The sequence below is a fragment of the Phoxinus phoxinus genome (assembly GCF_949152265.1).
Source record: "Phoxinus phoxinus genome assembly, chromosome: 7".
Lineage (NCBI taxonomy): Eukaryota > Metazoa > Chordata > Actinopteri > Cypriniformes > Leuciscidae > Phoxinus > Phoxinus phoxinus.
In genome coordinates, this window is record NC_136882.1 from 24,360,471 (window position 1) to 24,373,028 (window position 12,558).

At 38.4% G+C, this 12,558-nt stretch overlaps 1 protein-coding gene across 3 annotated transcripts in view; it reads left to right on the plus strand.

Moving 5' to 3' along the window:
* The first annotated feature begins 7,197 nt into the window (after nt 1–7,197).
* Nucleotides 7,198–12,558, plus strand: part of plekhm3 (pleckstrin homology domain containing, family M, member 3) — a 39,588-nt gene continuing 34,227 nt past the window's right edge. For all 3 annotated transcript variants that reach the window (XR_013798264.1, XM_079618155.1, XM_079618156.1), the window contains exons 1-2: nt 7,198–7,272; nt 10,365–11,254. Coding sequence is in view for 2 of the 3 variants with exons in the window: in XM_079618155.1 (XP_079474281.1) it covers nt 10,801–11,254 (454 nt within the window). In the remaining variant the exon portion in view is untranslated. The remainder of the gene's footprint in view (nt 7,273–10,364; nt 11,255–12,558) is intronic.

Consider the following 12,558-nt stretch of genomic DNA (forward strand, 5'->3'; position numbering starts at 1 on the left):
ACGGGGCTAATATGGTCATACTTCCTGGTTCTAGTAAGAACTCGAGCTGCTGCGTTTTGAACTAGCTGTAGTTTGTTTATTAAGCGTGCAGGGCAACCACCCAGTAGAGCATTACAATAATCTAGCCTTGAGGTCATAAACGCATGAACTAATTGTTCTGCATTATTCATTGAGAGCATATGACGTAATTTAGATATATTTTTAAGATGGAAGAAAGCGATTTTACAGATACTAGACACATGACTTTCAAATGAAAGATTGGTATCAAAGAGCACACCCAGGTTCCTAACCGACGACGAAGACTTAACAGAGCAGCCATCAAGTGTTAGACAGTATTCTAGGTTATTACGTGTGGAAGTTTTTTGTCCAATAATTAGAATCTCTGTTTTTTCTGAATTTAGTAGTAGGAAATTACTAGTCATCCAATTTTTTATATCAGCTATGCATTCCGTTAATTTTGTGAATTGGAAGGTTTCGTTAGGTTTTGAAGAAATATACAGCTGAGTATCGTCGGCATAACAGTGAAAGCTAATTCCATGTTTCCTAATGATATCTCCTAATGGTAGCATGTACAGAGTGAACAGCAGCGGTCCTAGTACTGAGCCTTGTGGTACGCCATACTGAACTTGTGATTGATAAGACATCTCTTCATTTACTGATACAAACTGATAATGGCCAGATAAGTATGATTTAAACCATGCTAGTGCAATTCCACTAATGCCGACATAATGTTCGAGTCTATTTAAAAATATGTTGTGGTCAATGGTGTCAAATGCAGCACTAAGATCAACTAATACTAATAGAGAGATACAACCACGATCGGATGATAAGAGCAAATCATTTGTGACTCTAACGAGAGCTGTCTCGGTACTATGGTACGGTCTAAATCCGGACTGAAAATCCTCGCAGATATCATTTCTTTCAAGAAAGGAACACAGTTGTGAGGATACTGCTTTTTCTAATATCTTTGACAGAAATGGCAGATTAGAGCTCGGCCTGTAATTGACTAGTTTTGTAGGATCAAGTTGCTGTTTTTTAACAAGCGGTTTAATCATAGCTAGCTTAAAGGTTTTTGGTACGTATCCTAGAGACAAAGATGAATTAATGATATTGATGATTCACAAGTCTTTATTCACAATTCAAGTCTTTAAAGCATTTGCAATTTGTTGTGCTTGGATTCAATTGTTTTATTTGTGATTTTCTTTTTTTGCATAGTATATTAGTGTATTGTTCTGCCCTCATGCTTAAGATATTTAATCAATATAAAACATGTTCCGCATATTTTGGTGGTTTAATTGAACTTGTAGTGTCATTAAAAACAAATATAGGTAACACTTTATTTTACAGTGTCCTCGTTATACTTGTTAGGCTACATGTAGTTATTATGCATAATTTCTGCATGCAACTAAACCAAACCTATTCCAAACCCATTAGTAAGTACATGTATGCCCGGTTTTCACAGACAAGCCCCTGACTAGAATGCATGTTTGAGCTGTCTTAACTGAAAGCATCTTGCACTGACATAGGCTACAGTATCTTAAAATATGCCAGTGCCATTATTTAAAAAAAAAAAACGTCCTGATTTAAAGCTGCAGTCCGTCGTTTTTCCTCTTTGTCGCCATCTCTGTTAGAAATCTGCAATTGCAGTTATTCGCGGAATTATTAACTGTGCGTGGGTAGTAAATCGGCATGAGACAGCGCGGATGAACACAATGTATTGATGAGAACATGTCGTGTCGCTGTGGATACTGTACTGTCATCAGCAATGTCAGAGTATACCTTTTGAAAGTGTCAACATTAGAATTTTCATCGGTAAATGTCATCTGAACAAGTAAGTAACATTCACTTTTGTTCTGACCAAATTCGGGGGGTGGGGGGAAGCATTGCAGTAGCTATATCATGCTGATTAAATCTAACGATTGCTTATAACACATCAAAACGTGAAAAATATATTTTTTCTGTAGCCACTCTGAAGTCCGAAGTTTTTGGGTTTTACAACTGGTGAATCTCCAGTTGTCACTGGTGATTGTCGCTTTAAACTTTCGGGATCCGCCATACCAAGTGCTAAGCTAAATCTCCCATAGACAGTATATAAACGAAATCTCCACCTCCATCATCCACACACGCTAGCCGGGGACTCCTTCTCTATGTGTACAGAAGTGACGTAATGACGCAAAGACATGCTCGAAATTCCCGCGGAAATCCACCAGTACCACTGGAATTAAAATCATTATTACAAGCTTACCGTTTTGAATCGAGGTAAGGCAAGCAGATCGTTTTGAACACTGGCTGGTTACGTTTTTTTTCAAAAATGTCTTTTTTGATATTTTTAAACCCAAAAAAGTGCCGGACTGCAGCTTTAACTGAGGCCTAATCCTGGCTTAATCTAGCCCTGTCTGTGAAACCAGGCCATGGTTAATGAATATTACTCGGAACTTAAATGTATAATTACGCTGTAACAAAGACATCTTAAAAAATGTAACCCAATACCCTCACACTGTTGGCCACTATTGTGTGTAACTTTTAACGGTAGTGTATATTGAATACTGGACTACAAAATAATGCTGTGGAAATTATACCAGCAGACTATTTTTGTTTACATAATATAACGAAACATTTTGAACAAAATATCATATTGTGGTGGTCACGGTGTGTGTCTGTTACCTGGTCCTGATGAAATAAAAATGTTGTGTCAGTTGAGGAGATTGTGATAGTTCATTCACTAGATGGCAGCACAATGACGTGAAGAGTGAAGACGGACAACCTGTTGCAAGAAGTATGAGAAGCCAAACACACCGAAAGTGGGACGAAACGGCGCGGTTTAACAGAGCTCGGGCAGCCGGGCTGCTCTGCGCGGCTCAAGCGTAAAAACTTGGATCACATGAGGCACTTCAGCCTATCATGTAAGAGCATTGACGTCAGTGCCCGCCGTTCAAAGTGTTGTTATGATAGTCAGTTACAGTTTACGTTAATAATTAGTTTCTTGTGGATTATCCTTGTTGGTCTTGCGAATAAATGTTCTATATTTGGTGTTATATCGATAGTAAAAGTACGTACAGTTGGATTGCATTGTTTGTGGAATGTGCTTTACTGCGGGGAAAAAGAGCGTGAATATCTCGGCTAGCCTTAGTCACTGCAGGGCGCATAAAACTACATTTATTTAAGAGTAGCCTAAACTAAAAAAAATGATTGTGATTTAACACAAATTTATTTTATTAAAATTATGTATTTTTTACCGTAATTCCTTAAAAGGGTTATATCATCATTAGGCACACAGCAGTCATGAATCTGGCAGCAATAGAAAGAACACTTCATTTTTATTTTCATTAAACAACATCACCATATTTATAATTAAATTATTAATTTTCTTTTTATTCATTAAAATGCATATGCATAGCCTACGTGCAGTTATTAGATTAATCCAAGTCTTATCATAACTGGTAAAACCTAAAAGCCAAAGAAAGAAACTGTTATTTTTTTTACTTTCTTTCCACAAGGCTACAATGGGTGTTTCTCAAACCGAAGGCTGCATCCTACTGAGACTTTCAAAGATTCTTCAAATTGAGATGGCCTTCAGCGACGATTGATGACGTGCAGCCTTCCATTTGAGAAACACCCTAGCCTATCACTCAATATTAATATTAATAATATGGTAATGCCGTAAATGAGTCTTATCTGTCGCGACATTCCCTTCTCAGCATTCTCTTATAACCTTTTATCATAGTAAAAATCTACATATCGTTTCCAACAAAAGTATTGTTTAGCATAAAACATGTTGAAGACTAGCGGACAGGCAGTTAGCATTAGCCGTTACGCTTGGTTACGGAAGGTTGCAGGCTTGCCTAGTGGCTTTGGAGCCTGCCATCAGCGAAGGACACAGAGATTTTCAAATATTTTTTATATTTTATATTATATTTTTTATATAAATATTTTATAATCAGTGTTTAAATGGAAAAATACATGAATTAAATCATCATAAGCACTGTAAAATGTACACTTGTAAGGTCTACTACAGGATGTGACTTAAGTGACCAGAAAATCAAAATGTGTCTGAGTACCGAATAGTCCGAACAAAGACTTCTACCTACACACTCCAGGCCAAGTGTCCTTGACTTTATTAGATATCTGTGACAATGGTTTACCCCAGTGAGAGCGGAGAGTGGAGGGAAAGACATTGGGCGTGAGAGAGGGAGGATAAAGACAGCATCCCTCAGACTGTCACCATTGTGCCGTAATAATTGGATTCTCCCTGTGTGAATGGAGACTCATTCATGGGCATTGTTAGAGTAAAGATTACTATTGTACCACAGGAAGTAAAGCCTTATGAATATGAAATAGAGGCCGGTGGTCTTGCCGACGTAAATGACGTAAAACATGCACAAGCTGAGGTCACTGGACTCGAGCATCGTAAAGGCCCTTTCTCCCTTGCGATGCAAACCCCGCCTGCTGTCGTTTTCATTGGTCAATTCAATTACGCATCAGCTGTCAAAGTTCAGGCTTTTCATGAACTTAGTTAAAAAAAAATGCTATCTATCAGGATACCAACTTATTGTTTGGTTAAAGTATACCAACTCCTTTAAGGTTCAGGTTAAGGGGTAGTTTTTATTTGTATTGAAATCTGTCGAATATATAATATTTTGCAGTTACACATTTTTTTACACATCAGGTCACAAAACCAGTCAACATAATTTGCACCAGCATGTTTGCACCTTCAGAGAAGGGCATGGACATTGAAAATGAATAAAACGATTAATGATTGAGATATGGCTTGACGTTGTTTCTCTCTCTCCCTCTCTCTGTTTGAGAGTACACCTTTCTCCTGTAGGGAACGCAGTGGTTTCCATGGGGACCCATAGCCACTCTGCTCTTCAAAAGCGGGCCGAGCAGAGGCAGAGGGGCCCTTTGTGTTGGAGAGGAAAGCGTGGAACAACGCTGGGCAGATGAAAGCCCTGCTATCCTTACGCCCAATCATAATTTAGTCATCAGTGCAGGAGCACAGAATCCAAATAGACACTGAAAACACAAACAGTGAAAAGGAGAGGCTCATGGGTCAAGATATGAGCAAGAGAGAGAGAGATGGGAGTCTGATATGAGGATAAATTTCAAAGACATAAAGGAATAGTTGTGCTGTGGCTCAGGCTTGGTTTTTTTTCATGCTGATGATCAGTTCTCTGTGCTGTAGTTTGTGCTGAAATGATGGCGCCCACTTCCATCCAATTTGAGAAAATTATGCTACATCAACTATATTGTTCAAACCAAAAATAGCAACCTTGTTTATAAGGACGTACAGTATTTCCTCTTTGTCTATCAAAGGAATATAAGTGGGCTTTAGATGGTTCATATGTTTATTTACAAGTAAAATGTATTATGAATTAAAAGTATCATGTAAAAATACTAAAGTATTACAAGTATGATTCATAACTGTTTAACAAAGCAAACTTATGAGGGTACAATAGCCAAAGCTTTTGGGGGCAGCAAGATATATGACTGTATTGTTAGTTACAATTTAATAGTTATTAAGTTAGCTTCAGAAATGTTCTAATGTTCAAAAGTTTGGGGTCAGTAAGATTTTCTATTTTATTATATTTTAAAATGTTATTTATTAATGTGATGGCAAATAATTCTAATATGCTGTTGGTGCTCATTATCACTGTTGAAAATGGTTGTGCTGCTTATTAACAGTGTCTTTTGTAGGATTTAAGAAAGTTTGAACAACAGCATTTATTTTAAATAGAAATCTTTTGTATCATTATAAATGTCTCTACTGTAATTTTTTATCAATTTAACGTTGATAAAATAATGCATATGAAATGTGAATTGTGGACTAGGAGTTCATATTTGCTGCCATTTGACAAGGTTAGCAAAGTTAACATTTCTTTAATAAAAATTAATGAAGATAAATGAATAACCACAAGTGGACAAGCATTTCATGCAATTGCTACAAGGTCAACAAGGTTAGCGTTTCAACATTAATTGCTGTGTCCCATTCTCTTCTTCTCCCTCTCTACATGTCACTTACAGCAGCCTGTCCAATTGCTGACTCTCTTAATTGAATCAGAACAACAAAAAAGAAGACAGAAAAGAGAAGGGGGAGAGAAACGTCGAGTTTTCTGGGGCAGATCAGCATTCAGCACGGGTTCAGATGAGGGTCTATATAGGTCACGCACAATATGGCTCCTGCAAGTTTACAGCTGGGTCTCGTAGCGTCATTATCCCACAACAATATCGCGGAGAGGAACTTATTTGAGCCCATTAGTCCATGTCCCCTCCTCCTTCATTAACGAAGCCTTTCTTTAAACAAGTCAAGACAATGAGCTCTCAGAAAGGGTAGCAGGGGGAGAAGAGGAGGATTGGAGGGGAGGTCGCAGGTTTAGCCTGGAGCCCACGATAATTACTGTGTTTCTGTCTGTGGCCTGAAAAAGACTTGAATAATGTTTCTTTTTCTGTGGGGACCCTGAACAATAGATGCAGGGCTGGCTTCAAGAACGGCTGTTGGCTATTACAAAAAATCCCATCTTTGCCACTCATGCCAAACCACTTGGCTTCACTATTGCACAAAGTCTTAATGTCGACCACAGTTTGCACATTAAGAATGCATAGATCTTTTATGCTGTTAGACTTCTTTTGTGTTCATTTGTATGGCATCTCATTCCCGGTCCACGTGGGTTGCTAATGACTGTGAGATATGTGCAAAGGATGCTGGTGTTTGTGAGAGAAGAGAGATTGATAAAACAAGTCTCTTAAGTATTACAGAGTAGCTAAAATTATTTTACACACTCCTACACAACAGCTGATGTCATTATTCACTATTTATCATGGATTCTAATGGAGGCTTGGTGGCATGATGTCGGGATAGGCCTATAATATTGATGCATGGTGACTCACAGACGCTTTTCTTTTGCAAACTTTGCACATTATTTTGTGGCTCGTGTTAACAAGGAAACACTGAAATACGTTGTTCCACTAAAGTAGCCTAAATCTGAAATCTCACTTCACTTGGCTTACAGAAATGTATTGTGGTGGTACCATGATGCAGTGATAGTGTCAAATGACAATACCACGGTACTGAATAATTATGTCCATGTACCACGAATTAACATGGTAATCCATTATACTATAAAGAATACCATCATAATCACGAAATATAATAAATGAAGTAAGAGGCCTATATAAAAAAAAAGGCAGCCGGAACCATTTAACGGAGGATGTTGTTTTACCCGGTGCGCATTTTTGCTGACGGAACTGAATGTGACAGATTGTAAACAGAATCGGGTGAGTCACTTTCACATACAAATAACGGATTATCTGCTCTTTTGATGCTCGTACTTTGTGTTATAGTCATTCTCTTATTATCAAGGATACATAAACCTATTATAATCGCTGTGAGTTAAACACAACCGGATGACACAAATGTCATTGGCAGCTGATGTAGCCAAATGCTAACTAGCATCATGGTATGAAGTCATCGGCTAAATTAAGCGAAACAGCGACTTGTGAATAAAAGCACTATTTCTTTCTGAAGAGGGGCAAACCTTGATATTTGAGTTTTTTTAAATGTTTTTTATGTCTGTTCTCGTATATCTCGCAGCTTGCTTGTGTCAGCTGCACATGTGTGAACTGTAAGTACATCAAGTTATTAATTAAACTAATCCATGACTCTTGTCGATTTAAATATTGTCTATGGTTTTTATTCAGTGAACAAGGTTTGGTGTGAACAGCCAACATTAGATGGCTGAAGTAAGGGGTCGGCGCTCGTAGTTTTGTGTCTGTTTTGTCAAGTCAAATCACGTTTATTTAAAGCGCAGTCAGTGTAAAGGAACCAAAACTCCATCAGGTGACAGTAGTGGAGAAAAAGAAAAAAGAAAACACTTGCCTTATAACACTAGCATAAATGTAGCGATGATGTTTTTACAATTGACCAGATTTACCATTGTATTAATTGAAGATGGTATCATTAGCATCTGATACCACAGTAACGTTACTTTTTAGAGTAACATGTCAAAAGAAAAGATAAGCAGTTTAGTTTACTGGCAGCTAGGGGGTTTTGTGTTTCCATAAAATCATATTATCATAGATCTGTGATAATATGATTTTATGATGACATAAGTTACTGCTCATTACAGTATAACATAATAAATCTGATTTATTGCACTGCTGCTGCAGCAATAACGTGAATATATTATATAAAATGACATTTAAGAGGGTGCACATCTCCTCTCTAATGCTTTCACTTTATGATTCTCACATGCTACATGCAGGACATAACTTTGTTTTGTCACTGCCTCAGTGTGCAGATTGATGTTTGGTGTGAGATGGCTAAAAATAGAACGGCAGAAGAGGGCCTCCTCATCACTGTCTGAATAGTGTGTCCACAAGCAGAGGTGTGAAGATCATCAGCTCAAGTTTTCACTGTTGCAGGTCTGGTTCTCAACTTCTCACGGCTGGCTGCTGGTCTGTACTACTAAGTTTTTAAAAACTGCACAGCAAAGTTTTGCTTGTATCGCTTTATTTCGCCCCGAAATAAAAATTCTCTCATCACATAGGCCACGGACACACCGCAGCTAAATTTGGTTGTCAATTCAGCTTTTAATGGTTAATCTTGTACTGTACACACAGAGTTCAGTAATTTACGAGAGTGAAATTCCAAGCATAAACAAAAAACAAATCCCTCATCTAGGTTGTTCTACTCATCAGCTCATTAGAGATGACAAGACTTGAAAAGCACAGGTTTTGTTAAATTTGCAGAACATAACTTTTGGTCACTGTAATATTACTTTGGTACAAAACACACAAAAGACAGAATGTTGTTAACAACAGTTGTCCTAAACAACATTTGAGTTATAATTCTTATCACTGAACGTCTGATTTCATATACGAATCGTTATCTGCTGTGCTTGCGTGAATCACGTATGACGTACATTGCATAAGTGTGCAGAGAAATCTAGACAAGTATCTTACTTTTACCATTAAAATGGGCAATTTTCGCAATTCCACAATTTGGCTCTATTTATTGATTGTATATGTTATTTTTTCGTCGGATACCATACATATTGAAACTAAATGAAAGCATGCCAAAGATTGGTGTGCAAACGGTAGGACAAAAACGCATGAGGAGAAGCGATAGATACTATTAATCAGCAATCACAGACGATCGCATTCGGATGGGATTAGATTTCTCAGAGGAGTTTGCTGAAAAACAGTAGGGCCTAGGTAATTTAACCTGGAATTTTTACAGAGGTTGTGTAAGAAAAACACTGAATTGGCAGATGCGGACATGATTAAATGCGCCAAGTACGTCTGTGAAACATGAATTTCTCTAATGTCCCCATGGAAAACTAGTCCTGTCCGAATAGGGCTTATGTGGTGTCAATCATTGTAATTTCCCATTTTGAAATACAGTTGTCACTCTTGAAAACTTTACCATGTACATGGCCTTACACACCCTCATGTTGCTCTGATCCTGTATGACTTTCTTTCTTCTGTGGAACACATTTGTGGAACACATCCATATTAAGGTTCTAGCATGAAATTGCTATGTCTTATAGCATAATAGCGTGACAATGCCTTGCTATGATTGTGCCTTGAGTTTGAAGAATGTTGTCTTCCATTAGACTTTTCATAAAATGTCTAATTTTTAAAGGGTTTGGAATGACTTTATGGTGAGAAAATTATGACCGAATGTTTTAGAGAGCTAGGCTATCCCTTTTAATTTTTGATACTCATTATTTTATAGTATTACTTGATTTGAAGATTTGCTTGTTTTGTTGGTGAGTTTTAAACCAAAAGAAATCACCCATTTGCACAGCTGTCTGTTGGTCTGGATTATATGTCTGTTGTTGTTTTTCCATTTATTCTCATGGGTCTGGTCTGGTGAGTCTCTTCTCTGAGATGATGTAATGGTCTTTTTAATAATTGATGGTTCAAAGAAAGTGAAAGACACTGAGCCAGAGTGCAGAGGAAATCAATGTTAGTGCGGGAGGATGTAGACATGAGTAAGATGAGGAGAGGCTGCATAACTATGTGAAATGAAAAATACAAGAAAGAACTCTGGAACATAAGGTAGCCTGTTGAACGGATTCCATGGTGCTAAGGTAGTATTGTAAAAATGACCATGAATGTCTTGTTATGATTATGCCATGAGTGTAAATACAGTAAATACAAATGTCTATATAGGTGGTAGACTGTAAGGAAGCTCACTAGGGTTTGGGAAAGAGCTTGGTTTGTCAGAAAAATCTAGTTGGGGCTCAACTGTTGTACAATTCCTTATGTTATACTTTTTGCTCAAAGGCTCATCAATAGAACATCAGCTGTCCATATAAATACTGACCGTATTGTGCTTTTCTTTCTTGTTTGTTTAAATTTAGGATGTCTGGCCCTGGGGAAGGACGTCCTGGTGCCACCTTGGATTTATCACTCACTGAATCAACGCCTTACTGACTGCAGTGATTTAATTGAGGAACTCGTCTGAATGAGGCAACACCTGTTCTAGACAGCTCTGAGTTTACACTCAGGGTCTGCTGACCTCACCTTACCCAGTGGTGATACTGATATCTGGCACAGCGGTCAGTTCTCATTAGGTGCTTGATTAACAACGTTGGCAGATAAAGTGACAGTACTGGAAGGGGTTCAGGCCTTTGTGTACCATCTGTTTTGCAACGCTCCTTTTGGGTTCAGACAGCAGATGTTCCGTCTGCGGTGCCTTGAGGCTTCTCTATCCTGCCCTATCTACCCTCGCACACGTAAGGAATCGGTCCATTTGCCCCACCCCTCCGCTTCTGTGACGCCAAAACTGTTGAGGTGATGGAGGGTCTGGAGGTCGAGGACATTAGCCCTGCCCTCGAGGCCACTGAGGATTACCTGCACTGCCTCGCTGACAATCAAGGGGATGGCCAGGTACGTCCGCCCAAGCTTAAAGAGGCGTCCACCATGGACAAGTTGAATTCCAGTGGCGTGTGGGGGCTACTGACAGGAAAGCAGTCGGAGATATCACCAGGCAATATGGCCTGGGCAGAGCAGACATCCTTCAGCGTGCTTGGCCTACGACATGGAAAAAGAAACCGGGCACGATCCACCAATGATTTAGCGGCGCATGCCAAAGATGCGAACTCAACCACCAATACATCCAATGGCGGCTTCAAACGTGGCCACAACCGCTCCCGTTCAGACGTCAACAACCGCACTTACACCGATAATGGCATTCCAGCCATTGACAAAAATACCCTCAAGAACATGGCACTGAACGACTACAGAGATGGTAAGAAAGAATTAAACTACAATTATCATTTACATTTAATTGGAATTGATGTGTAGTGCAGAGATGCAACAAGTTAAACAAATCGCATCTTAAAAGATTGTTGTGCAGTTATAAGCCATGAAATCAACCAGCTGCAAAGTGAATCATCACATTAAATGATTTTAACCAAAAAAGCATTTGGGGAAAAAAGACTTAAGGTACAAGACTGTATACTTAGCAGCTTTAATTATGGAAAGAACTACAATTCCTATAAATGCAATAAATTAGATTTTTTATTTATTGCAGAATCATGGGTAATGTAGTTTTGACCAGGCATTCCACTGTTAAACACAATTATTTAAAAATTGAGTTGAAAGAACACAGGCTGATGGCTTCATCAAAAGGATATACCGTTGATTAACAACCTCATAGCTGACAGTAGCTTTGTCTTTAAAGGTTTACAAGTTGTCATTTAAAATCAGTTCCCCTGTGGAGAAAGTGAATGGGATATTTACTAGTTCCGGAACTTGAATGTTGTGCTGTATAGCCTATGCCACGGTTGCGTCAAGTGGGATTTTGGACCAATGAGATTTCACTGTCCCACTTGTCACTTGTTGTGGCTGGTTAGGACAAAAGCTCAACACGGAACAAACTCTCAACTTTGATCGATTAGCACTTTATCGTGTCACATCTGTTTAGATGGTATTATTATTACAGCTGTTATCCATCAAAAGACTATTCACTTGCTCAAATGACCTTGTTTTTCATCACTTTGTACACTTTATTAAAATGTCATCATGTGATGTTGTAGCTTTTATCTCCTCACACCTGTGATTTGTTGTGTCTCTGTCAACACCGCTCACCTGCGCTCTTTGCAGGAATCACGTCCTTTTATGTCGAGGGGGTTCAATGAGTTTGTTTGTTGTGTTTTCTACTGAAGGGTTTATTTAGACAAGGTCATACCAGAACAAGAACAGTATAAACCCAGAGGCATATTATGATTAACATGCAACTATGATGTAATAAAATACACGTTCACTAATATAAATGGTCACTTTGTTTTAAAGCTTTTTATATCCAGTGTAGTCTGGTTTAATTTTATATTAACTCATTTCGAAAAGGCTGATTTATTTCTACATCCAATAAATCAGTACTAGGTTTTGCAAATCGGCAGGTGATACCAATCCTCTTGGCTGTCCTTGCTTCCGTATTAAAACTTAATGGGGCAAATTGTTAATTACAGCAAAATGTGCCAAAGGGAGCAACTGGAAATAGAAGCAAGTTCCATGCTCGAATGCCCACCGTTTCTTCAGTGACTGAGATTG